This window comes from Pygocentrus nattereri, chromosome 12 (genome assembly GCF_015220715.1).
Source record: "Pygocentrus nattereri isolate fPygNat1 chromosome 12, fPygNat1.pri, whole genome shotgun sequence".
NCBI lineage: Eukaryota > Metazoa > Chordata > Actinopteri > Characiformes > Serrasalmidae > Pygocentrus > Pygocentrus nattereri.
Window position 1 is genome coordinate 16,245,271 of NC_051222.1, and position 23,930 is coordinate 16,269,200.

The 23,930-nt window shown below is 42.3% G+C and overlaps 3 protein-coding genes across 3 annotated transcripts; all 3 read right to left on the reverse strand.

The window, feature by feature from the left end:
* Positions 1-244: 244 nt before the first annotated feature.
* On the reverse strand, positions 245-5,857 carry f7i (coagulation factor VIIi). The gene is made up of 8 exons (XM_017701839.2): positions 5,677-5,857; positions 5,407-5,570; positions 3,756-3,780; positions 3,356-3,469; positions 3,015-3,152; positions 2,754-2,854; positions 2,083-2,203; positions 245-1,074 (listed from the first exon to the last, which is right to left on the reverse strand). Exons 1-8 carry the CDS (start codon positions 5,735-5,737, stop codon positions 419-421), a joined length of 1,380 nt encoding a protein of 459 aa, XP_017557328.1. The 5' UTR covers positions 5,738-5,857; the 3' UTR covers positions 245-418.
* An 865-nt stretch (positions 5,858-6,722) lies between these two features.
* Positions 6,723-10,241, reverse strand: f7 (coagulation factor VII). The gene is made up of 8 exons (XM_017701799.1): positions 10,139-10,241; positions 9,800-9,963; positions 9,547-9,571; positions 9,356-9,469; positions 9,021-9,161; positions 8,759-8,886; positions 7,566-7,686; positions 6,723-7,485 (listed from the first exon to the last, which is right to left on the reverse strand). The coding sequence occupies exons 1-8, from the start codon at positions 10,197-10,199 to the stop codon at positions 6,917-6,919; spliced, it is 1,323 nt and encodes a 440-aa protein (XP_017557288.1). The 5' UTR covers positions 10,200-10,241; the 3' UTR covers positions 6,723-6,916.
* A 2,518-nt stretch (positions 10,242-12,759) lies between these two features.
* f7l (coagulation factor VII, like) lies at positions 12,760-23,913 on the reverse strand. Its single transcript, XM_017701838.2, has 8 exons — positions 23,798-23,913; positions 18,767-18,936; positions 16,730-16,754; positions 16,518-16,631; positions 14,702-14,848; positions 14,498-14,589; positions 14,289-14,409; positions 12,760-13,530 (listed from the first exon to the last, which is right to left on the reverse strand). The coding sequence occupies exons 1-8, from the start codon at positions 23,877-23,879 to the stop codon at positions 12,983-12,985; spliced, it is 1,299 nt and encodes a 432-aa protein (XP_017557327.1). The 5' UTR covers positions 23,880-23,913; the 3' UTR covers positions 12,760-12,982.
* Between the last annotated feature and the right edge of the window lie 17 nt (positions 23,914-23,930).

Genomic DNA, 23,930 nt, shown 5'->3' on the forward strand with positions numbered 1-23,930 from the left:
GAAGGAGCGAACCCAGACTGCTCTTGGGACTGTGAGCTAATATTTACGCTGTGTGGCCAGTGTCCTCATGCTACCAGCAAGAGACTGAATGTTCAAACACAAATATCTCTCAGCCACATGCCCAAAATCTGGAAATAAGACAAAATGCACTGAACCTCATTTCATGACCATTATAACTGTTACGATTAGATCAGAAAGCAAACTTTAGCTCTCAATGACAGGACACAAAAGAATACTGCAATGATGATGTCTGATTTGATCTTTATTTCAGAAAAGAACAGCAACTCAATAGCTGGTGTGAGTTAAGTACATCAGGTACAGTGGTCTGCATAAGCTTCAGGCTGAATTTGTCCAGAACGATCAGAAATAATGACTACAAGGATGCCTTTATGCAGCAATTTTTGTCCTTGGCCTGCAATCAGTTCTTTATGAACTGCTCAAGAGGAGGTGCTGCTGAGACTGAGACATTTGCAGTTTTGCTGAGTGTGTCCAGCTGGGTGATTGGCATGGCCATGGTCTGCTGAATCCAGTCCAGAAAGTTGGAAACTTTGGTATATATCCTGTAAAACCCTGGATGGGCACAGCCTTTACCCCAGGACACTATCCCTGTCAGGAAGGTGGTGTCCCCATACTGAGTGACCAGGGGGCTGCCGTCATCTCCTCGACAAGACTCCTGCCTACCCTCAAAATAACCAGCACAAAGCATGTTTTCAGTGATATTAACCCCACTCTTCAGGGAGCATAGAGGCTTAGGCAAAAGCGGGACAGCTAGCTTGCGAAGTATGGGGGATTTTGGCCCTTTAGGACGTTGAGAACCAGGGGCATTGCCACCTTCAGTGTGCCGGCCCCACCCACTTACACTATGGAAGCGGACAGAAGCTAGCTCCATGTGAGCGAACTGGAGTGTTGGCAAGCATATGGGGACAGTGTGAGCTGACAACGTAGCTGGCTTATGTAGTCGCAGAAGAGCCAAGTCACTGTCCATTGACACTGGGTCATAGCTCTCATGGACGATCACGTGGGTTACAGGAAAAGCTTGCTCTGTGTCGTCCATTATGTCAATATTATGGTCGCCTGGTAAAACACAGAAGGTACAGTGGAAAGAGATTATGGCTATGTTCCCATTTGAAGCCTTATTGCTTAGTTCCTATGTTTTGCTCATATCAGATTTTGCATGATGGGTCATAGGAACCTTTGCAGCTCTACATTTACAGACTGTAGTCCAGCTGTTTTTATGCATACTTTGTTAGCCCACTTTTACCCTGTTCTTCAGTGGTCAGGACCCCCACTGAACCACCACACAGCAGGTATTATTTGGTTGGTGCATTCTTAACACAGCGATGGACTGGCGACCTGTTCAGGGTGTATCCTACCTTCCGCCCGATGATCGCTGGGATAGGCTCCAGCACCCCCCCACGACCCTGAGGGAGAAGCAACTTGGAAAATGGATGGATGGATGGATTCTTAGCACTGTAGTAACACTGATGTGATGGTGGTGTGTTAGAGTTTGTTGCGCTGGTCTGAGTGGATCCAACACAGCTGTGCTGCTGGAGTTTTTAAGCACCTCAGTGTCACTGCTGGACTGAAAATAGTCCACCAGCCAAAAATATCGAGCCAACAGCTGTGACCACTGATGAAGGGCTACAGGATGACCAACAAAAACTGCAGCAACAGATGAGCTACTGTCTCTGACGTCACATCTACAAGATGGACCAACAAGGTAGGGTTGTCTAATAAGTGGACACAGTATTTTAAAACTCCAGCAGCACTGCCATGTCTGATCTACTCCTACCAGCACAACACACCACCACAATGTCAGTGTTACTGCAGTGCAGAGAATGATCCACCACCCAAATAATACCTGCTGTGTGGTGGTCCTGTGGGGGTCCTGACCATTAAAGAACAGGGTAAAAGGGGGCTAACAAAGTATGCAGAGAAACAGATGGACTACAGTCTGTAATAGTAGAACTACAAAGTGCACCTATGTAGTAAGTGGACCTGATAAAATGGACAAAGAGTTTAGAAGCAAGGTGGGCGTACTTAATCAAGTGGCTTGATTACTATGATGAAATGATGAAATACCTGCTATAACTTTCAGGTAGTTTGTATCTCTTTTATCCACACAGTGAGCAGCCGTGATGACCCAGCTGGCATCTACTAAAACCCCACCACAGAGGCTTTCTCCATGATAATCCAACAGGACCTGTATGAACACAGTGTGAGCAGATGGGCAACTGCAATATCTATGGGCCTCATTCACCAATATCTTCCAAAGCTTTTTCTTAAATTTGTTCTTGAGAAAAGTCCTAAGAAAAAGTCTACATCAGATTCATGACGCATTATAAAACTGCAGAACTGTTTGGACTTCTGTGCTCTAGAGTGTGTGTCGATTCTGTTCTTACCTAAGAACAAACTCCAAATAAGAAAACAAACATTCATAAACGTCAGAATATTTGGAAAAACTGCGTAGAGATTTCTTCTTAAGAACGAATGGTGAATGAGGCGAAATGATCTAACTGACTGACTCTTCTGAAGACTTCAATGATCATCATCTCTGCTGATGAAAATGATCTAACATCTATTTTATGGCTAAATAAAGTTAGTCTGAAGGGACAGCAAAATTCAAGGAAAAAAAATGCAAATGCACAAAAATAACGGTTTAAGCAACAGTCTTTGGAAGCATTAAGTGCGCTACTGAGCACAGTTCAAACCCACTGTAAAAGTGAATGTGTTCTGCCTCACGTATAGGTTACCTGCCAGGGGCAGTGGCCTTTAGGGCATTCTTGTCCACTGACAGTTCGTGGTATAACAGTCTGATTCAGCTGAAGAGGTGCCTTCCCGCATGGATACTGAACTACAGAGGACAACTCCACAGTTAGAAGCCAATAATGCAGACACAACAGATCATTTGACATCAGCTTACACTCACAGATTTAGTTCCTCTCTGAGGAATATAACTTATCTTCTGTTCAGCTATTTATTTTGATCCTGAATTTCTAGAGGAATTCTCACACCTTGAGCTACGCAGGACTTTCCATCCTTTCCAAGAGTATAACCAGAGGCACATGCACACTTGTGCCTGGGTCCTGAACCATCGCAGAACTGCTCACAGCCTCCATTGAGATACAGGCACTTAAGCGAATCCACAAAATCTAAAAAAGAGACTTATGTATTTATAGTAGAAATGCTTTTAGGATAGGTTTATTTTAACATTTAAATTATGCAAAGCAAAATCTAAAGCAGAGAGATGTGTGAAAACAGAATGAAATGAATGAATTTGGGCCCAGAATGACAAAAATAAAAATAAATAAATAAAAATGGAAAAAAAAAACAATGTTTGATTTGTGCACTGCACCTTCTTGGCAGTATTTGCCCTCAAAACCCTCTAGGCACTGGCAGATGTAAGAGTCTGCCAAATATATGCACGTCCCATTGTTTTTACATGGGTTGGTGAAGCAGGGCTCCCGAGCTGGAGTTAAAATACAATCATAAACAGCATAAAACAGGTTTACAGGTATAGTATTTTTATCATTTTTGTATTAATACACATTTAACTGTAACACGCAGTATAGTACCCTTAAATAAAGCAGGCCCTTAAATAGCAGTGGCTTACTTTATGTGAAGAATGTTTATCTACTGAACAACTAGCTGAAACACCATTTGAGATATACACATTTTAAATGAAATTTTACTATTAAAATGTAATTAATAACCAACATTGGAACAATCATTAGTCATTCGTTTTCCCAACTCACCATCGTACGTCAGCCAAAACTCTCTCTGTGAGAAAACAAAACAAGCAGGAGTTGCAGTTCATTCAGCACCATTAAGGTCTAATTCTCTTACCATTGGTTTATACGGTATCATTCACATAAATCAGAGACTGACAACTTTAAAAGAGTGATTCCATGAGCAGAGTGACATTTAACTTTTGTAACTCTTAAAAATTAAGGAGTTAAAAAAATGTTTTTAATGATATTTAATATAACACATTTCACCATTAGAACAATTTCATTTTTTACAACCTTTACCTGCTCATAATGAGCAAATACCGGAAATGTAGTTAACTACCATCCATGCTTATGGTCTGAGGATATTAAGGCCATTCTGCTCATTTCATTTTAACGTTTGTTTTTAAATCAATATTTTTTTTCCAATCAATAAATTCAGGCAGCAGGTATGAATTTTCAAAGTTGCATTACCAATATCACAACATCATTCAAAATAAAGAAAAACAACACATAAAAACAGGTTTTCTTCCTGCCCTGATCTTCAGAAAATTCAGATGCTACAAATTCCTGTTGAGCATGTCACCTGTAGAACGTTCCAGATGTTTCACAGGGGTGACTGTTCAGACAGCACGGCTGAGTGAATGTTGTGGGACACAACTAAGGTGCAATAAAGTAATACCATTCTGCACATAAACCTGATCAAAAATGCAATAAAACCCCCAAACTGTAACCAGGTGTTAAATATAGTCAACCTGAAAACTAATGTGATGAGGAATTACAATATCAGTAAAAATATTTTTTACATTATTAGTTGTGACACTATATTATCTACATTACTGGGATGGTTTTTACACTCATTTTTGACCAAGACAAGTTCTACATTTTACTACATTTCTGGGTTCTACAGACACAAGTGGCACCGCAGTATCTGCTTGTCTGATTGAGTATTTAAACTTTTTTTAGACTCCCTTTATGTTACATAACATTTATATCCTATATATATATGTCCTGATCTTCGTCTAGACGTACGCCCTAACCCTAAACCTACAGAGCTAAAGTGTAACTCCAACTAACTCCAGAAAATGTCTTTATACTTCTGCTAGTGGTTGAGATGTGAACAAAGCCATTCAGAGTGGTTTGGTGTGAAATGCTCTGTTCTAGAGAAACTTAGAGTCAGAATTGTTCTCAGTGGTGGTGATAGGAACCAGACGTCTGAAGTGTTCAATACTTCTAAAAGCTACTTCACCGAAAGTTATCACATGAACTGGGAGTAGAAACTGTTTATTTCACTCAATTCATGGTGGAGGGATGAAGGGAAGGGAAAAACAGCCCCCAAAGAGATCTCTTTTTACAGACCAGTACCTGTTTTATCATCATCAACATTACATATAAGCGCTCAAAAGATATGTTGTAGGTTTCCTGGTGTTTTTGGATGGTAAATAAAAAGGCTCTACAAATGTTTAAGTCTCTTAGTTTCTCAACAATTAACCATTTCACACCAAACCACTCCCAATGACTTTGTTTACTGATTAACGCAGACGAGGAGTTTCCCTTTTAATATCTCCTCGCTTGTCAGACGGGCTCTTTATAGTCTATTTACACTCAGTTTGGTTGTTCAGAAGTCGTGTTTAAGCCGAGGTCTGGTCGGTATGAGCCCACTCTGGTGCTAGCCCACCGTTTTCTCGTCGTTTTCAAACACTTCTCGCGCCTCCTCGTAGTCGCAGATCTCCTCCAGACACTCGCGCTCCAGGTTTCCCGCCTTGGCCTCCTCCAGGAAGCCCGAGTTCGCGCGCTTGGCGCGCTGCAGCACCGCGTTAGCATCGGCCCTCCTCAGGAACACTGCAGGAGAGAGGAGGGTGGAGGAAACAACGGCCGGGAAAACAGACAAAGCACCGAGGAACCGGCCCTGAGACGGTTTAGAGCGCTTTACACCGTGTGAACGTACCTGCTCCGGACACTCGGTGACAAAAACACGCCAGGAACACCAGAAGCGTTTGGGTCTTCATGCTGGAGCCGTTAGCGGTTAGTTAGCTTTGGGGCTTCGCACGACTCTGGTGGTCAGCACTCTCAGCCTTCGATCCGCAGGGGAGGGGGGGTTTTGGACAAAGTAGGTTATGTTCTGGACATTGTTCCTCTAATACAGAAGCCTAAGAAGCCTGTGTTGATGTGGAACCTGACTGGGCCACTTTGTTGAGTCAGTATGACGGGTGGTGTAAAGGGTTTTATTCATCATCTGATTTACTTTCTCACAGAGCCCCTCAGATCTCTTGGTGATTATTTTTTAATCAAGCATGGCCACAAATGATCATATTGAGGCCGTGCATTATGAGAAACATAAATCCAGGCCTCAGCATAGTAACTTGTGGCTTCATTATAGTGATTTAAGGGCATGCCTTATTTTAAAAAATGACCATGTCACTTTTAGGGGCTTTACAGAGTCCCGCTGGTGATATCCTGTATAAATAAAAATAAGGTGTGGCTACGACTTAGTGAGGCGTGGGAACGAGATAATTAAGTCGTGGCCACGTCTTATTAACGCATGGGATCTTCCTAATGCGTGGCCGCGACTTAGTAAGCCGTGATCTCATTCCCATGCCTTACTAAGTCGTGGCCACGCATTAGGATCTTATTTTTATTTATACAGGATGTCACCAGCGGGGCTCCGTAGGGCTCTGTACTTTCATATTCCAAATGAAAGAAAGGAAATTTAAAGAAAGGAAGTTTGTGCTGATCCTGAAATCTGAAAAGCCCACCCCACCAACACCGCACCACCAACATACGCTCTCAAAACATGTGTGTTAAGAAACACTACATTCTGTCTCTTAACTGGACACAGTGAAATATTTCTATACTCGCTTATGGCCACGTTTTGGGTCGCTTTTAACAAAGAATGTGTTAAATAAAAAAAACATGACAAATTATTGAAATGGGAAACAAGTTATTTATCATATCACTTTTTAGAGTTTGGAGGCATTCACAAAAGTAGAAAGATGCACTTTAAGTCAGATAAACCTTTATTTCAGATTATAATTTTATTTCATAGGGAAGGAAATTTGAATTGTAAAGCTGACACATGCTGTTTTAATATTTTGATATATAAATAGAAACAAACAAAAGTTAAAATGTTGCTCTAAGTTGGAACGTTATTATCTGACTATACTTTGCCTGGGTTTCACAGATTTTGCCTATGTTGTCTTCATTGAATTGACACCTGGCGCTGACGTGTACTTGTGGATCCACTCCAGATAATTGGACACACGTGTGTATATGCCGTAATGTCCAGGGCGGGCGCATCCTTTCCCCCAGCTCACAACACCCAGCAGAAATGTGGTGTTCCTGTAATGGGTCACTAGAGGTCCACCACTATCCCCCTTACAGGAGTCCTGATTACCCTCGAAGTAACCAGCACAGAACATGTTAGCAGTCAGCGAGACGTTACTTTGCTCCACACATTGTTGCGTGCGGATACGTGGCACCTCAAGTTTTCGGAGCACCCGTGAGGTAGGCCCACCCTCACTGCGCCGTCCCCACCCGCTTACAGTGTGCAGATGGACGGCCCAGAGTTCTCGTTCTGCGAACACTTTGTGAGGAAGGCATACGGGCACGGCATATGTGCTGTAGACAATGGGGCGGCGAAGACGCAGAAGGCCGATGTCGCTGTCTGCTGTTGCTGAGATGTAGTTGGGATGCATGATTATCTCCTCCACTTCGATTGTCTGCTCTGAACCTTCGTTCACGTCAATGTCATGCTCACCTGAGTCAGATAAAGAAGGCTATCATGCATACACCAGCTACAGTGCGAACCTGCAGAAAACGTAGTAGTAAAAATGATACCTGCCACAATCTTTAGAAACTTGACCAGGAGTTTCTCCAAACAGTGAGAAGCTGTGACTATCCAAGTAGGCTTAATAATTGCGCCCCCGCAGAACCCCTTTTCTCCATATTTTAGTAAAACCTGAGGAGCACAGACTTGTCATTGTACACCAGCATGTCCTGTAGATGCAGCACAGTGTACATATTGTCAGTGTCATATCAAAACGTTAAAAATCACACGCGCATTATTTTTTCCATTACAAATTCCGTTTCAAAATGCCAGCTACCCTTTATGTCGTGTGAACATTTTGGCCCAATCCCATTTCACTCCTTGTCCCAACCACTTAGCTCTAGCTCTTTGTAGCTCTTTGAAGGGCGTCCCGATTTTTGTTGAGATAGAGAGGTAAGACGAAGTGTTAGGGCTACATGGCCCTGTAAACTGAGGTTTTTCAGAGGTGCGCTTGAAAGGGAGTGTTATGAGAAAAAAAGAAAAACCGGTAAGATGGCTGTGCAAGTGACCAAAGAAACCCACAAATAAATGTGAGAATTTTCATCATAAAAATTATGTTAACCATTGTATTAGTTTAATGTCGTTTCAGGGTATTATGGTCCTTTTCTTCATATGTCTCAGTAGCTAGCTAGGTAAATTTCCTGTTCCAGCTTAAAAGGTGAAGCAGTAAGAGTCATTAGAACTGCTGCACCATTTAAGGTGGAACGAGATAATTAGAACAACTTCATATCACTAAAGAATTAGTGGTGGGTGATAATAAGTAACTGTTATATTCCCCCTTTATTGAAGGCATCTGATTATCTAAATGGAGCTAAAGCCCAGCAGTGAGGTTGGTGAACTCTTCCGCTCTTCTGCTGTCACTGCAGACTGGCAAGGCCGCCTACAGAGCACCACTAATAGCTTCTTAATGAAGTAATGTTCTTTTTTATTTGAGGGTCCCATTTCATAGCGGAAAATTTCAACCACTACCCCTTGTAACACACTCGAAAACAAGGGGTAGGGGTAGAAATAAATGGCATTGGGCTTTTATGTCAAATAGATTGATAGAAGGAGTCCAAATGTGCTTGGGGTAAAATCTTACATTTATGGGAAATAAAAATGGGAAGGTTTCCCTTCTTCAGTAAAGTTCCCAATTTGAAGGCTTTGTTATGACAGCAATGACATGTATGTACTATAATGTACTATAATGACATCTATACTGTACCTGCCAGGGGCAGTGACCTCTGGGACATTCTGTTCCTCCGACTATCCGAGCCCTTGGGTCCTGCTCCAGGGCCTTTTTTGAAGTGAGGTTACTCTGAAGAAGTGGGACCTTGCCACAGGGAAATGTCTCTAATGAAGAGAAATGATGTCACATCAATAGTTAACCAAGAGTTAATTATCACAGCAAGAATGAGCTCAAAACATACATAATAATGTAATAACTGACATGCGTGCAATATATCCATCATTTGTAGTACTCTCACCTTGGGACAGACAGCTTTGACCATCTGTTCCAAGAAAGTATCCATCTGCGCAGGAACAGTTGCGTTGCCCCTTTTGCTCCTCACAAAAATGTTCACATCCACCATTGTTGTGGAGACAGGAGTCAGGAATATCTTTTATTACTGGAATATTGGACAACAGGAGACCAGTGAGCAGTAAATGGCAGGCTAGATTACAACCTCTTTGTATCATTTTACATTAAAACCTATACTATCATTGTTGTCATATATAGTTTACAGGGAATAGTCCCGTAACTACTCACAAGCATCTGCTTGCAAAAAGGTACAAATAAAAAAGGCTGAGGTGATAATCTTACCACGCTCACAGTTACGCCCACTAAAGCCTGGTGGACAGAGGCATGCGTATGATTCCTTGAGTGGAGAACAGACGCCGTTGTTTTCACATGGATTCGACTGACAGTGATCTTCAGCTGTTCAAAGAACAAAAGCTCAAAATCGAAAGAAGACATGCGCATGGCTGTTAAACATCAGCAACTGAACACCTTACCGTTGTAGACTTTCCAGAATTCGTTCTGTTGTGAAAAAGATAAGAATACTCTATATAAGAATAGAAATTCTGATTGCAGTTGTAATGAAGATGCTGCACAGATAAATTACAAAGTTCAAGCCAGTGCAGTTGCTGTAAATAAATTCAGGATCATATTTGCTGCATTAGAAGAGATGGTAAAACAAAAGCTGTCCTATACACATTTAAAAATCATGATGTTTATTGCCTTGCGTCTGTATTTCAGTATACTGACCGTGACTTCAGCGTGTTCAAACACCTCTCTGGCCTCCTCATAAGAGCATTTCTCCTCTAAGCATTCCCTCTCCAGGTTTCCCATCTTCATCTCCTCAAACCAACCGGAATTTGCACGCTTGCTTCGGGTGAGGACTCCATGGGCCTCATTCCGCTTTACAAACACTGCAAAATTACCGTGTACATTGCAGAAGTGTATGTGCACATGTGAGTGACCATAAGTACACTGACACACACAGACGTTTATGCAAGAAGGTTTCACTTAAATATACATACATACTCACAAAACTCCTCTAATTTTGTACATATTTATTGTCATTCAGACATTTACATATTTTACCTGAGGCAGAGTGGCAGCAGCACAAGCTCAGTATCAGGGAAAACAGAGATAGCAGTTGCATGTTGGACAATGGCAGACGTCCTGATCTCTCTGGTACTCACAGTTGAAGGGTCCAAAGTCTGGGAGCTCTCTGCGCAATCAGCAGAGGCTAAAAACGTGCCCCAAACCTCCAATAATGTGACTTTGATGCTCACTCTGTAAAAAAAACTGATTTAGATGTACAGAAGAAGTCAAAAGACACATTTATCATATTTATTTAGACTATTTTTAAGAAATGCTGCATGTTGCTGTAAAAATAAAGATCAAACCTAATGTTAAAGAAGTTAAACATTGTTTTTTTAATTAGCTGTTATTCAGAATGTATTGAGAAAGTGTCCAAATATACCGTGGGATCTGAAAATCTGAGCAAACTAGTGGAAATGCATCTAGTTTGCGTTCTTTTCTCATTTAATACAGCATGATCTTTTGTAAATCACATTATCAGCATACAAATGTGAGTGAAATTTATTAGATTTGAAATATTGAAGTGAAATTCTTAGTATTTTAGTGTCTTAGTATTTGGTAGAGTACATCCTCCTTTTGCTTTAATGAGAGCTTACACTCCAGCTGGCATACATTCCACGAGTGTGTGCAAAAATACGTTTGTGATGAGTAAATCAAATCCAGCTACAACTTCTAAAACCGTCTGTTGTTTTATTCCAGGTTTAAATGATAAAAATGTAAGATTTTCAATGTGGTCTCTTTGTGGACTTTTGGACTCCGCTGTAGATCTCTGAAGTCATGTCAGTCATGCTGTAGTCAGCGTTATCCCCATATAAGGAACTCTCGGTCTAAGCAGTGCAGGAAAATGAAATGTTTGCCATCGCACTCTGCAAAAAAAACGCTCTAAACCCAATACATGTTGCCATACATACATACAAGTCCTTAAGGAGTTCTAGTATGAATTTTGCTATGTCCATGCTTCAAGGAAGCTCACAGTCCTGTGTATTTAATTGACATTGCACAAAATTAAGTTTAATATTGCACTGCAACAACATTTTACAATACAAGTAACTCAAACTGTAGGCTGCTACTTCTAAGCCAGTTTACCACCAAACTCAGCAAAGCTTGCTAGTTTGCATGGAGTATTTTGGTGTGGTTGCACAGCATTATTAGCTGGCATGTAGCAATATTTAAGTCCTAAATTAACTCGTTATTCAGAGGATCACTTGGAGGAATTAGCATATATAGGACAAAACATATCAGGTTTGGGACATTTTTTGCATATGTTTCAAGTTCCTTATTTGGGCATAGCACAACAGTGCCAGCTCTGCTTATTAAGCCACATAAACAGCTGCTTAGGGGCCCAAAGCCACCAGGGCACCCCCCAGCAAGTTCTGGATTATTATTGTATTATTATGATGTCTCAAAGGTGGTGGAGCATTTGGCCCCTTTGCCCCTTAAAGATTAATAATTTAACACAGGATCGGTGCTAAAATTATGTGGCTGGAATTTAAACAAATTTTAGCATTTTATCTTTGACAGATCACTCTCAAGCACTGCCTCGTTTCTTGGCCCTTCAATCACTGCTTAGTTGTTTCTATCCGCCATACGCTCAGTCAAGTCTTAAGTTCAGCCAGCGCTAGATTTGGTATGTTTTGCTGGTGTCCATTTTGGTAATTATCTGTTACTTAGTCTTGTTGTAGCAGGTTTATTTGTTGTATTAATTGCTTGTTTATTACATTTTATTAGCTGCCAGCTGCAATAGGGATCCAGATTAAGCGTTCAGAATTATGCACTGTTCCTGTGAAAGTAATTCCATTTGAAAAGATTCAGTCACTGCTAACAGACAAGATATTATTTCAAATACAAGGATGACTGAAGGTATGTTAAAATAATGATAAAAACACTGTTTTGATATAAGGCCATCTAATATTATAATATGGTGAGATGTGATGTTCTTACTGAATGCTGGATGTTGTCATAGTTAAAGAGATGTGCTGTAGTTAGTGGTATTATTTTCGTCCATGTGCCCTGTTTTAACTTTGAGCACCTGTCACTCTGAGGGTCACTGCACGGCTATCTATCTAATATATCCATCACTCTCTTTGTATTTATCTGCCTATATAAACAGACACCATATATGGAAGTCCATTTCAAATTGCTTAACAGATCCTGCCGAACTCCAGCAGCACTTCTGTGTCTGACCCACTCATGTCAGTGCAACATGCACTAACACACCATCACCACCACGTCGGTGTCACTGAAGTGCTGAATGACCCACCACCCAAATAATTCCTGCTCTGTGGTGGTACTGTGGGGGTCCTGACCAGTGAAAAACAGGGTAAAGGGGGCTAGGGGTAAAGTATGTAGAGAAACAGATGGACTACAGTCTGTAATTGCAGAGTTGTGATTATATTTGATAAGTGGAATTGTTGAAATGGCCAAGAGTGTATATACAAGGTGTATATATATATATAGTGTCTTACATACCTTAGTGAAAAGGCAGTTAACTTTTAAAACGATGCAGTAATAATCTGTAAATTTGGATTATAGAACTGCATGAAATTACTGTTAGTTAGTAGTGGAGTTGATAATACTATGTATGACTCAACCAAAAAAAACAAACAAACAAACAAAGATGGCTCTTAATTACCACATTAATGCTTTCATTTTATTAATGACAGACCCTCACAAATGGAGTAGTACAAAGACACATTGTTGCGTAATTGGTTTGACACCCAACTTGGTATTAATACAATCGGTACTAATCTTTGCAATATTGATACTTAAGATGTATATTTTGTTGCTTTTAGATTGTTCAAGATTTTCCTCAGCAACAATTCTTCCCAAAAAATTCTTCCTTCATTCTTCAGCCATAGTGTTTGTAATCCATTCCACAAAGATGGACACACGAGTGTAGATCCCATACGTATTTGAGCGAGCACAACCTTTTCCCCAGCTCACTACGCCTGTCAGGAACCAGGTTTTTTTATACAGGGTGACCAGTGGTCCACCGCTGTCTCCTTGGCACGCATCTTGACCTCCTTCCTTGAAACCTGCACACAGCATGTTGTTGGTAATCCGGAGACCTGAGTGGGCTCGACAGTTCTCTAGGGGAACCCTTGGCACTTCCAGCCTTTGGAGCACAGTGGATGGAGGTCCAAACTGGGCGAGTCGGCCCCACCCACTCACAGTGGACATACGCACTGCCCCCAGTGTGCGATCAAATGTGCCTTTTGCTGGGGGAAGGCAAATGGGCACAACGTAGGAGCCTAATGTTATGTTCCTGTATAGGTGCAGTAGTGCTATGTCACTGTCAGTGGTTGTGTGGTTGTAGAGAGGATGGATCAATACTTTAGACACCTTTCTAATCTGCTCTGTGCCTTCCTTCTTTAAACGGATATGCTCACCTGAAAGGGGAGAGGAAGACAAGCATACAGAAGGAAATAAGCAAAAAACAATTGGATTCTTTGAGAGCTCAGTGGGGCTCTTGCTGCTTTAAGGAAAAGTCTGGCAAAAATCAGATTCATACAATTTCCCTTTTATCGCAAATGTAGTTGATCAGCCAAGGCATGTTTTGTTTTGCTTTAGTGTTGCGCTGGAGCTACGAGGCTAATGTACCTAACAAAGAAGGGAAGTTTATACAAGACTGACATGCTGTCATCCATAAACATGGGCAAAAGTATGGACAACTGTCTATCTGGCATATGTCACTGTCTTATTTATCTATACAGAAACTTCATATGCAAGTCTATTTGAAATTGCTTAACAGACCGGCTCAACTTTGCAAATAAGTGTATTTATATTTACGGTATTTGGCAGATGCTCTTATCCAAAGCAACTTACAATTTGATGATTTTACACAGGTAGGCAAAGGCAGTGTTAGGAGTCTTGCCTAAGGGCTCTTATTGGTATAGTGTAGGGTACTTACCCAGGTGGGGATTGAACCTCAGTCTACAGCGTAGAAGGCAGAGATGTAACCCACTACACTATACGAACCACTATACCAACCAGTGGTGATTTTAATTTACAAAATGTGCTACATTTTGGGGCATTATCTTCCATTATGTGTTAGCTACATTAGCCTTTTAACTTCAGTGGATTTTTTTTTGAGGTAAAGTGGTACTTTTATTTGATTAAACACTAACTGATCTTTTGTTTTCCTTACCCACTATCACTTGTAGTTGGGCTGGATCTTGTTGCCAGATGCAGTGAGCAGCTGTGAGGATCCACTGATCGTTTAGAACAATTCCACCACATTTATACAAACCAGCAATCTCAAGTAATGCCTGAATACATTAACACAGAAGCACAAAAATTGTAGGATCCTGAAAAACATCTTAAAATCAAAATGAAGGTTCTCTTACTCATCATTACCTGCCAGGGACACTCTCCTTTAGTGCACACATGCCCTCTAACAACCCTAGGGCCCACGCTTTTCGCCACTGGTCTACCACAAGAAAAGGGTTCTAAGGAGAATATTAAAAGACAATCAGTAGTGACTTTACATGAACAAATGAGATAAGACCACATGATGGGATTGAGAACTCAGACCCTTAGCCTAACTGTGTTCGGACGCACCTTGTGGCACACAGCTGCTGTTGTCTACACCTAGGCTGTAGCCTGGAGCACAGTGACATTGGTGAACTGAGTCTCCAGTCTCGGTACAGAAATGCTCGCAGCCTCCATTTTTGTACAGACAGCCATGAACATTCTGTGGAACTGTTTCTGTGAAGTAAGCAAGAGTACTGTTAGTTATGTTACAAAGGACACTGTCATTCAAAAGTCAGAGATCATTTGGCATGTTACGAACCTCAGCTACAAAAAAGTCGAGAAGGTATTTGAAATGAAGATAAAAACAGAATGGGGTGATTTGTAAATCTATTTTGATGTGTGCTCAACTCAATAGATTGAGGCTACCCATTTGGCCAAAAAATGCCATTCTTATAGCAAGGTTCCTCAATAAGTGATTGCAAAGATTTCAGTTATTTCACCTATCTCTGGTTTAGTAACTAACAAGACATGAAAACTGCAAGTAAGTTTTTTTTGAGATCCAGGTTGACAGAACTAATGAATTGTGAAGCTAGCAGGGTTGCAAGATCCATGGTGAACACAGAATGGGTAATCAAATTAAAAGCAAATGATTAGAACACGGGCGGCACGGTGGCGTGGTGGGTAGCGCTGTCGCCTCACAGCAAGGAGGGCCTGGGTTTGATTCCCCGGCTGGGTGACCAGGGTCCTCTCTGTGTGGAGTTTGCATGTTCTCCCCGTGTCTGCGTGGGTTTCCTCCGGGTTCTCCGGTTTCCTCCCACAGTCCAAAGACATGCAGTCAGGTCGATTGGACATGCTAAATTGCCCCTGGGTGTGAATGTGTGAGTGACTGTCTGTGTCTGTCTGCCCTGCGATGGACTGGCGGCCCATCCAGGGTGTATCCTGCCTTCCGCCCGAAGACTGCTGGGATAGGCTCCAGCACCCCCTGCGACCCTGACGGAGAAGCGGCTTAGAAAATGGATGGATGGATGGATGGATGGATGGATGGATGGATGGATGGATGGATGGATGGATGATTAGAACACAATAATTGGAAGTTACAAAACGTGAGCCAGGCATAAAATGTACCGGCCGTTTCTGGCCAGAGCTCAGAGAAAGGGATAACATAAGTCTGAATATGGAACAGGACAGTAGATGGGATACAGGAACGGACAGGAAATGGACAGTGGACAAAACTGGAAAACTGAACAAAAGACAAAACACTAGACTAGACCAGCCGAATGAGCAGGAATAGAAGAACCACAGGACTGGGTAGGAGACTGGACATGATTGGAAAGCAGTGGCAGATCACTGTGAGGCCAGCATGGAGAAATAGGAGGCTATCTGGGCAGTGAAGCAAGAGGCCAGCTGGGTCAAGAACTCAGAGGCCAGCACTGTAATGGCTCTTGGAGCTGGCTCAGCAGTGGAGGCCAGCTGAAAAGGAAACTGAAAGTTTAAGAGACTGCTAGAACTCGGCAGGAGGGCTTTGAGCTGTTGCTGAAGAAGAACACTCTTCTGCAAGGACGTTTTCTCGTGCCGAGTGATTATCTGCTGTTCTTCCACCAAACTTGCTGCATCCTTTGTACACTGATCATTCTGTAAGAGATGATGCAAGGAAGTAGGATGTAAGTGCGAGTTTTTCTTTATATAGGTCCAGCTTGATGGAACCGAAGGGAATGGAGAAGAAAAAGTGAACATACAAATGCACATAGCAAGGAGAAACAAGTGGAGAAGGAAACCAAAATTAAGGCAGGTCACGGCTGGAATGTTATACACAGCTTTATTGTTTAAAAAACAGTGAATCGGACCTTGTGAAAGGTAGAGAAATTTTCTCAGTCTGTAATATACATTCTGATGTTGACTTTACCTTTGTCGCAGTTCCGTCCCTCAAACCTGGATGGACATATGCAGATGTAACTATTGACATGACTGACACAGGTGGACCCATTTGTACACGGCTTTGACTTACAGTGGTCTGGCTCTGCAGAGAAAGCAACGTTCAAAATACGAATCAAGCTAAAAATGGAGAAAGATGGAGGAATGATTTTATTTTGGTCACGTTCATGGTTAATACGGTACCTGTGTATGACTTCCAGAACTCATTCTGAAAAAAGAAACACGATTAAAAGATTTGCTCCTCAGGTCCAGTTTTGTTTCTTGTATTTACAATGTTTAGTTTAACTAATGCAGTAAAGTTGGACAATAATGCTATTTTACTAAACCTGGGCTATCCTCACATTGCCTGAAATGGCACAAATAATTTTTTTTCCATAATGTGACCCAGATATGGTGTTTTTAGAGTAGTGTGAACGTAATAATGCATTTTTATTTAAATAAAAATAATTAAAACCACATCTGAAAAAATCACATTTATTTAAATCACATCTGAGTCGTTTTTTGTCCAACAAAAATATTTTGTAAGTGCTTGGGACCTATTTTAGTGCCTGAGCAAGTGCAATCTAAAGGTATAATGTGGCATTTTACCAATTTAGGTGGACACAGGCCCATTCATGCCTATTTGCTGTTTTGGTGTTGTCGGTGGAGTGACAACATGTGGGGTGACAAAAATCATCCAATTTTAAGTGAGTTAAGTGATTCTTTTTTAATCCCAGATTAAGAGAAATCCCGGAGAAATTCCACCTCCGCATTTAACCCATCCGTGAAGTGAAACACCACATACACACACACTAGGGGGCAGTGAGCACACTTGCCCAGAGCAGTGGGCAGCCCTATCCACCGTGCCCGGGGAGCAATTGGGGGTTAGGTGTCTTGCTCAAGGACACCTCAGTCATGGACTGTCGTTGCAGCAACCTTCCGGTCACAGGGCCAGATCCCTAACCTCCAGCCCACGACTGCCCCTGAGGGTACTTTTTGAGCCCATTTCAGTCCAAAAATGCATTTTCATTGCTGCCTCTTCAGACATGCTGTTATTGCAACCAGTATTTACATGACTTCAAGCACGGGCTTAAAGACTTGTCCAGCACAGCTCTCACAGTGCTATGTTGGGAACGAATACTATTTTCTTTTAAATGTGAATGAGACCGTTTGCACATCGTTACAAACCGAAAATTATATAATTATTAAAATCAATTAAATGTTTAACAAAACTAAAATCAGACTAAACCATATTTAAAGCCTTTTTAAGCTCTTTTCACCCTTTCCATTCATCCCTGGCAGGAAAAAGTACAAGACCTTAAGTAGATTTGTACAGTTGTGGGGATTCATGCAGTACATCCCAAACATGCAGCCAACAGAAAAGTGGTGCAGAAAGCCCTCCTCTATAATTGGTTTGTTTGTTTATATGAACGTATACAAAACAATGTGTTTAGTAGGGCATGATTAGTGAACTGATCCCCTGACAACAGGCCTGCACTAGTCCTGACAAGAACAAGAATGGAGGAAGAGTAACATTAGCTAAGTTAATGAGTTCACAATATATCTGCCATATATCAATATGTGCCAGCATCACAATTTACACCTTGTTTGAAGCTATAACCACAGAAATAGTGGAGCCCCTTGTTTGTGAACATACAGGCAGTACACAACTTATAAACAAAGTTCTGAGGAAGCATCTGCTTTGGTCTCTGCTGTGATGACGCTGCTGTTTAGGCAGTCCTTTGTTGTTGTCGCGGACACATGGTGATACTTGACTAGAGTTCACGTTACAAGTCCTATGTGGAGGTTTGAGAGTTGATCAGATCATTGGATAAAACATTGGACCCTCTTCATACTTGTACATAGTACTGTCCACTTATGATTGAATCACATAGGATGCATGCTGAAGCCATGTATGAAGTGGGCCTGTAATGAGAATGGCCAGATAGGAATTTGTGTGCTTATTAGTGAGAGATGTTCAGCTAATGATTTCTGTGATAGAGGCTTGGATGTTCATTTGTTGTTGTTGTTCATGGTCGCACATGGATCACTCAAGTGCTGTTACTGATTAGGATGTGCACATATCGGTCGTTTCAGGGTAGAGGTATATTCATACTAAAGATAGGTAGGGCCTCTTACAAACACATTTGTGAACCATCAAGTCAGAAAGATCTGAACAACAAGGCGTGTAATGTGAATATAGCCATTGTGTGCTGAAGTGTTAGATGTAGTTTTGCCCACCAGTTGTTCAGGGACAGAGAAGATCTCCCTGGCCTCCTCATAGGAACATATCTCCTCCAGACACTCCCTCTCCAAGTTTGCTACTTTCAGCTCCTCCAGGAAGGAGTTGGCGCGCCGATAGCGATGCAGAAGCAACTGACTGGCTTCAGTCCTGCTGAGAAACACTGGATCTGACATGTAATGTCATGAGGGAGATAAAGAGAAATGGGTTCAGTTGATATGGTGAAGAAATTATTTTTTTCAGGTTTTCTTTAGCAGTGGGAAAAAAGAAGAAAAAGATAGCACATTGCAAACTTGGGTTCAGGGTAGATTCAGGGTATGTGCAAGTATCTTCAGTAACACTAGTAGAGATTTACCATCCTATGAAGTTTAGCTACAATCTCAGTTGTTTGCTTCTGATCCTTGTTCTGGGTGGTGGTATCACATTTAGGCTTTGTTCACACTGCAGGGCAACTCAGATTTGTATGTATGGTGTGATATATATGGTCAGACTGTGGCGGCATTGGTTTCTCATATGAATATACTGACCAGGGAGGGACACAACTTAGCTAATGACGATACCTAGCTAATAGAGCAGTCAGTTATATGTCACTACAGCATTTCACTTTTTATTAACTACACTGTGAACAAAGCATGATGGCTTGAGTCCGGCTGGGAGAAGTCAGATGTGGCTTTTGCCGTTCCTGTTCAAATTTTTTTTTTTTTTTTTTTTTTTTTTTTTTTAACCTGTCATGTCTGGCCATTTTTGCAATCGGAATGGTAATCCGAATGTACTGATGTACCAAACATATTTGTTTTCACAAGAAAAAGCTCTATAGGTTACTAAAGCCTATTCTTGTTAAAGTTTTTATTTTATTTGTTTGGCCAGGCCTGACAGGCAATAAAAAAGAGGACAGGAAAGAAAGAGAAGAAGGGAGGAGAGAGAAAAAAAAAAAAAAAAAAAATAATAATAATAATAATAAATCATAATAATGATAATTAAGTAAGTAAATAAATAAATAGAAAAAAGAAAAAAAAAAATAATAATAATAATAAAAAAGAGAGAAAAAACAAATAAAATAAGTAAATAAACAGACAACTAAATAAAAATAAATAGATAAATAAGTAAGTTAAAAAAAAAAAAAAAAAAAAAAAAAAAAAAAAAAAGGGGAGGGGAAAAAAACAATTATACAGATATACATACATATACATATTCACATATACATATACATATATACACCCAGACATAATTCTACTATTTGCTGCTACATACATACACATGTTTACATATCTATACATATGCCTCTATACATATACACCCACCCACCACACACAATTCTACTGTTTGCAGCAATGTGTATATGTGTGTATATGCGTTCACGTGTCATGTGTCATGGAATGTGCTCAGCAATGAGGGCAAGAAGCCGCAACCATGCCCCCGTGGTCCAGAGACAGATAGGGAAGGACCCGGGGGACCCGGACCATCCACAGCCCATTAGGAACTCAGGAGACCTGAGGCCACACGCTCCGACGGCCACCGCGTGCACGCCCCAGAGGACGAAGAATGGAGGCCCCAGACAGAGCGCCCACAGACAAAGGGCAAGTGACCGGAGAGCCAGAGGCAATGAGCAGCCCACCCCCCCCGGCAGGCCAACATCCCCAGCATGAGCCGAGCATGCGGCCCCCGAGGGCCCAGGCGCCCGAGACCGGCCGACCCCCGGCAGGACCCCCCCCCCCATGCCAGAAAGGCCCAAACCACCCTCAGGACACAACCGCCAAGGGAGCAGGGCAGGGACCACGCCACGATGTCCAGTCATGCACCCAGGGACCCACAGGGCACCCATACCCCGGGTGTGGGGCGGAGTCGGCAAGCAGCGGGGAGCGGTGGGGAGGGGTAACTCCTGCCCACCACCATGTACCACAGATGTCCAGGCTCAGCAAGTCATAGACCCAGGCCCAGCTGTCCACACACACATGTTCACATGCACCCACACACACCCACACCCACACTCGCACACACCAGTCACCCACTCATGCATACACACGGAACATACATGGACTCACAGTATCGGCGGGCGGACACCAGCACGGGTCAGCGGTAACCCAGGGAGGCAGCCACCCCGGCCCCGAATGACCGGCCGGTCTCCCCACCAGGCAGGGTGCACCAAACCGGTGTGAGAGGACCTGCCCCCCCCCCCCCCCCCCCACACACTCAATATGTGTGTGAAATGAAAAGAATGTGTGTGAGCTACAGTGCAATTAAAATTGGAGGGACAGAGGCAATGTAGTACTGAATAACAGCACACTGCCACGCTGCCCCCCAAGGCCCTCAATGTCTAATGTGTAAATAAAATTGAGGGGCAGGTAGCAGTGAGCAGATAAGTGAGGTCACATCAGCAGCGCCACCCACCATCCACTGAGTGACACCTGCCCCCCAAAGCCCTGTGTGTACTGTACTGTGTCATGAAATGTGTCATTGTAAGGGGGGAAAAAAGGGGAGGAGTGGGACATCACGCATCACAGCGAGCAGAGCCAGGTAGGTGGCCCTACTCACTGTAGCATGGGCCCCCCTCCCCCAGAACCCCCATGTGTAGTGTGATGTTTGACTGAGTGGGAGGAGGGGAAGGGTCAGGATAAGAAAGACCGAGAGGCAGAGAACTACCCCTCGGAGGAAGAGAGCCAGCTGGCGCTAGCTCACTAGGCACCCCGGTTTCCTACACCCGGCCGCGGCGCAGGGAAGGCCGGCCCAGGGCCCGAAGCGGCCAAGCCCCCAGGACACCACCGCGCTCCAGGCCGGCGCCCGCCCACACAGCTGACACAGCACAAAACATACACACCCACACGCACACAAGAGACAACAATTATCACACATACACATACTCACGGTTACAATACACATACTCACGATTACAATACAAACACACACACATACATACCAACACAAACACACTCACCCGCACAAACTTCACACACACCCATATATACGCAAACACAGTGGTCCTGGGTCCAGAACCAACCAGCCCTATGTGGTTGTCCCCCTACTTGAGTGCCCCACCCCTCCTCCCGGGAGGCATCAAGAATCCTGGAATGCCAGACAGACACCCCGGCGCGCCCCAGACCCCCCACCACCCGGCGGTGCGCCCAGGGGGGCACAGACCCCTCCAGCGCAGGGAGGAGCCCAAACGGGGGACGGGCGACCCCAGGCGCCAAGGCCCCAGATCCCACACCCCGGCCCACACAGAGGAGGCCAGCCCCCCGGACGGGGCCAGCACCCACCCCCACGGGTCCCCAGGTCCCCACCCCAAGACCGTGAGCGCACACATCCAGGCCCCCCACCATCAACAACAGGGCCCGCACACAGAAACCGCAGAGCGTCAGCCCCCATCTCCAGTCCAAGAGCCATCAGACATCCAAATTTTTTGATTTCCACTTCATGAGGATAGTTTTCTTGGCGATGCATAAGGCAGTAAGAACTATATGTGATATATTCGTTTCTATGTTTAATTCACTTATATCACCTAAAATGCACAGTTTTGGTGAGGCTTGGATATCACAACGTTCCTGTTCAAATTTGATTTGCAAAAATAATAATAATAATTTGAGCTGCCTGTCTAAATAAGCAAATCGCGTTGTCGGATCAAAACCTTGTATCTCCAAAATGGTAACTTTACAGGAGAAGGCAAAAGCATACAGAAGTTTTAATGTAGGTCAAAGGAAACAGATGTCTTTCCAAGTCATTTTGGGCCGTTTCTTTTGGTTCATTCATTATGAAATTTACAGAAACTGCAAAGAGCAACATATCCTTTGAATTTATGCCAGAAACTGAAAAATGACAAAAATGGAGATACAAGGTTTTCTTTCTTTTCTTTTCAGCAGTGAAATGTTGGTATCAGGCTTTCAAGTGTGGGGAAATACCTGATGAACGAAGCTAAACTAGTATTAGTGTCAATGATTCGAAGTGTATTCGTTTATATTTTATTACATCCATAGTTACAGCGCTGCCTCTGTCACTTTACATCCTAATTGTACTGCATGTTGATGTCATGAAAAACAAGTACGATAGAACAATAGATAGATAGAACAATAGATAGATAGAATGATAGATAGAACGATAGACAGACAGACAGACAGACAGACAGACAGACAGATAGATAGATAGATAGATAGATAGATAGATAGATAGATACTTTATTGATCCTGAAGAAAATCTAGCATGTATCTTTTTGCCATATAACAATACTCAGGTACCTTTCTGCTATGAACATTTTAGACCAAAATCTTATCCCTAAACTGTCGAAGAACAATGTCTCAGGCATCAGGCAGTGCGCTTGTGAACACTTTATGCAACAACTTTGTGTGAGGGGGCTTTCAGAGGTATTAAACTTTGGATATCCTCTCATCACCACTGTGAAAAATTCTGCATTTTATATCAAACTAATATAAATGACTTTGTTTACATCTAAATAACGCAGAAGGTTTGAAAAGAAAACAAGTTGTTATTCTACTCTAAATACATTTTAATATGTCATCAATTATTTTAATGAATACATTAATGAATTTTATGTTGAGTCTGTGGAGGAAGAGTTTATGTTTAGAATTTGCAACAAATCTAAAAAGCGTACTGTAAAATGATGTGGAGTTTTAGCTTCAAAAAGTAAGTAAACTGCCTGCCTTAAAATTTTATTCTTATTGAGCTATCAGAAAGGAATACACATGAATTTTGTTCTGTTCATTTACTTTTGATGTTCAATGAACTTGAAAATTTAAGACAGCCAGTTTTATGACTTTTTAAGTTAAAATAAGACATTTTCACAGTTCGTTTCCACACATTTCCCAATAAGCTACAGCAGACAGTCATACAGAGAAATGGACAAGGCTGTTTAAACATGACTAACAGACACAGACAAATAAGAAATCTTACTAAGAGACCAGTCAATGAGCTGCAAATAGAGACGTGGTTTCGCAAATGTGGTTTTGACTCGTGTGTTCTTCAGACCACCACTCATACCCTTTTCTGGATGTATATAACTTAAGAGAGAAGCGAGAGCTTACCTGCAGGAATCCCAAAGCAGGCTGGGATACTGAGCAGTGTGATTAAGTGGCAAAGCTTCATTCCGAAAGGGCTCAACTCCATTATGCTGTTTCTGGTCTAAGAGTTTTGATCAAAGTTCAGTTCCGCCCCTCT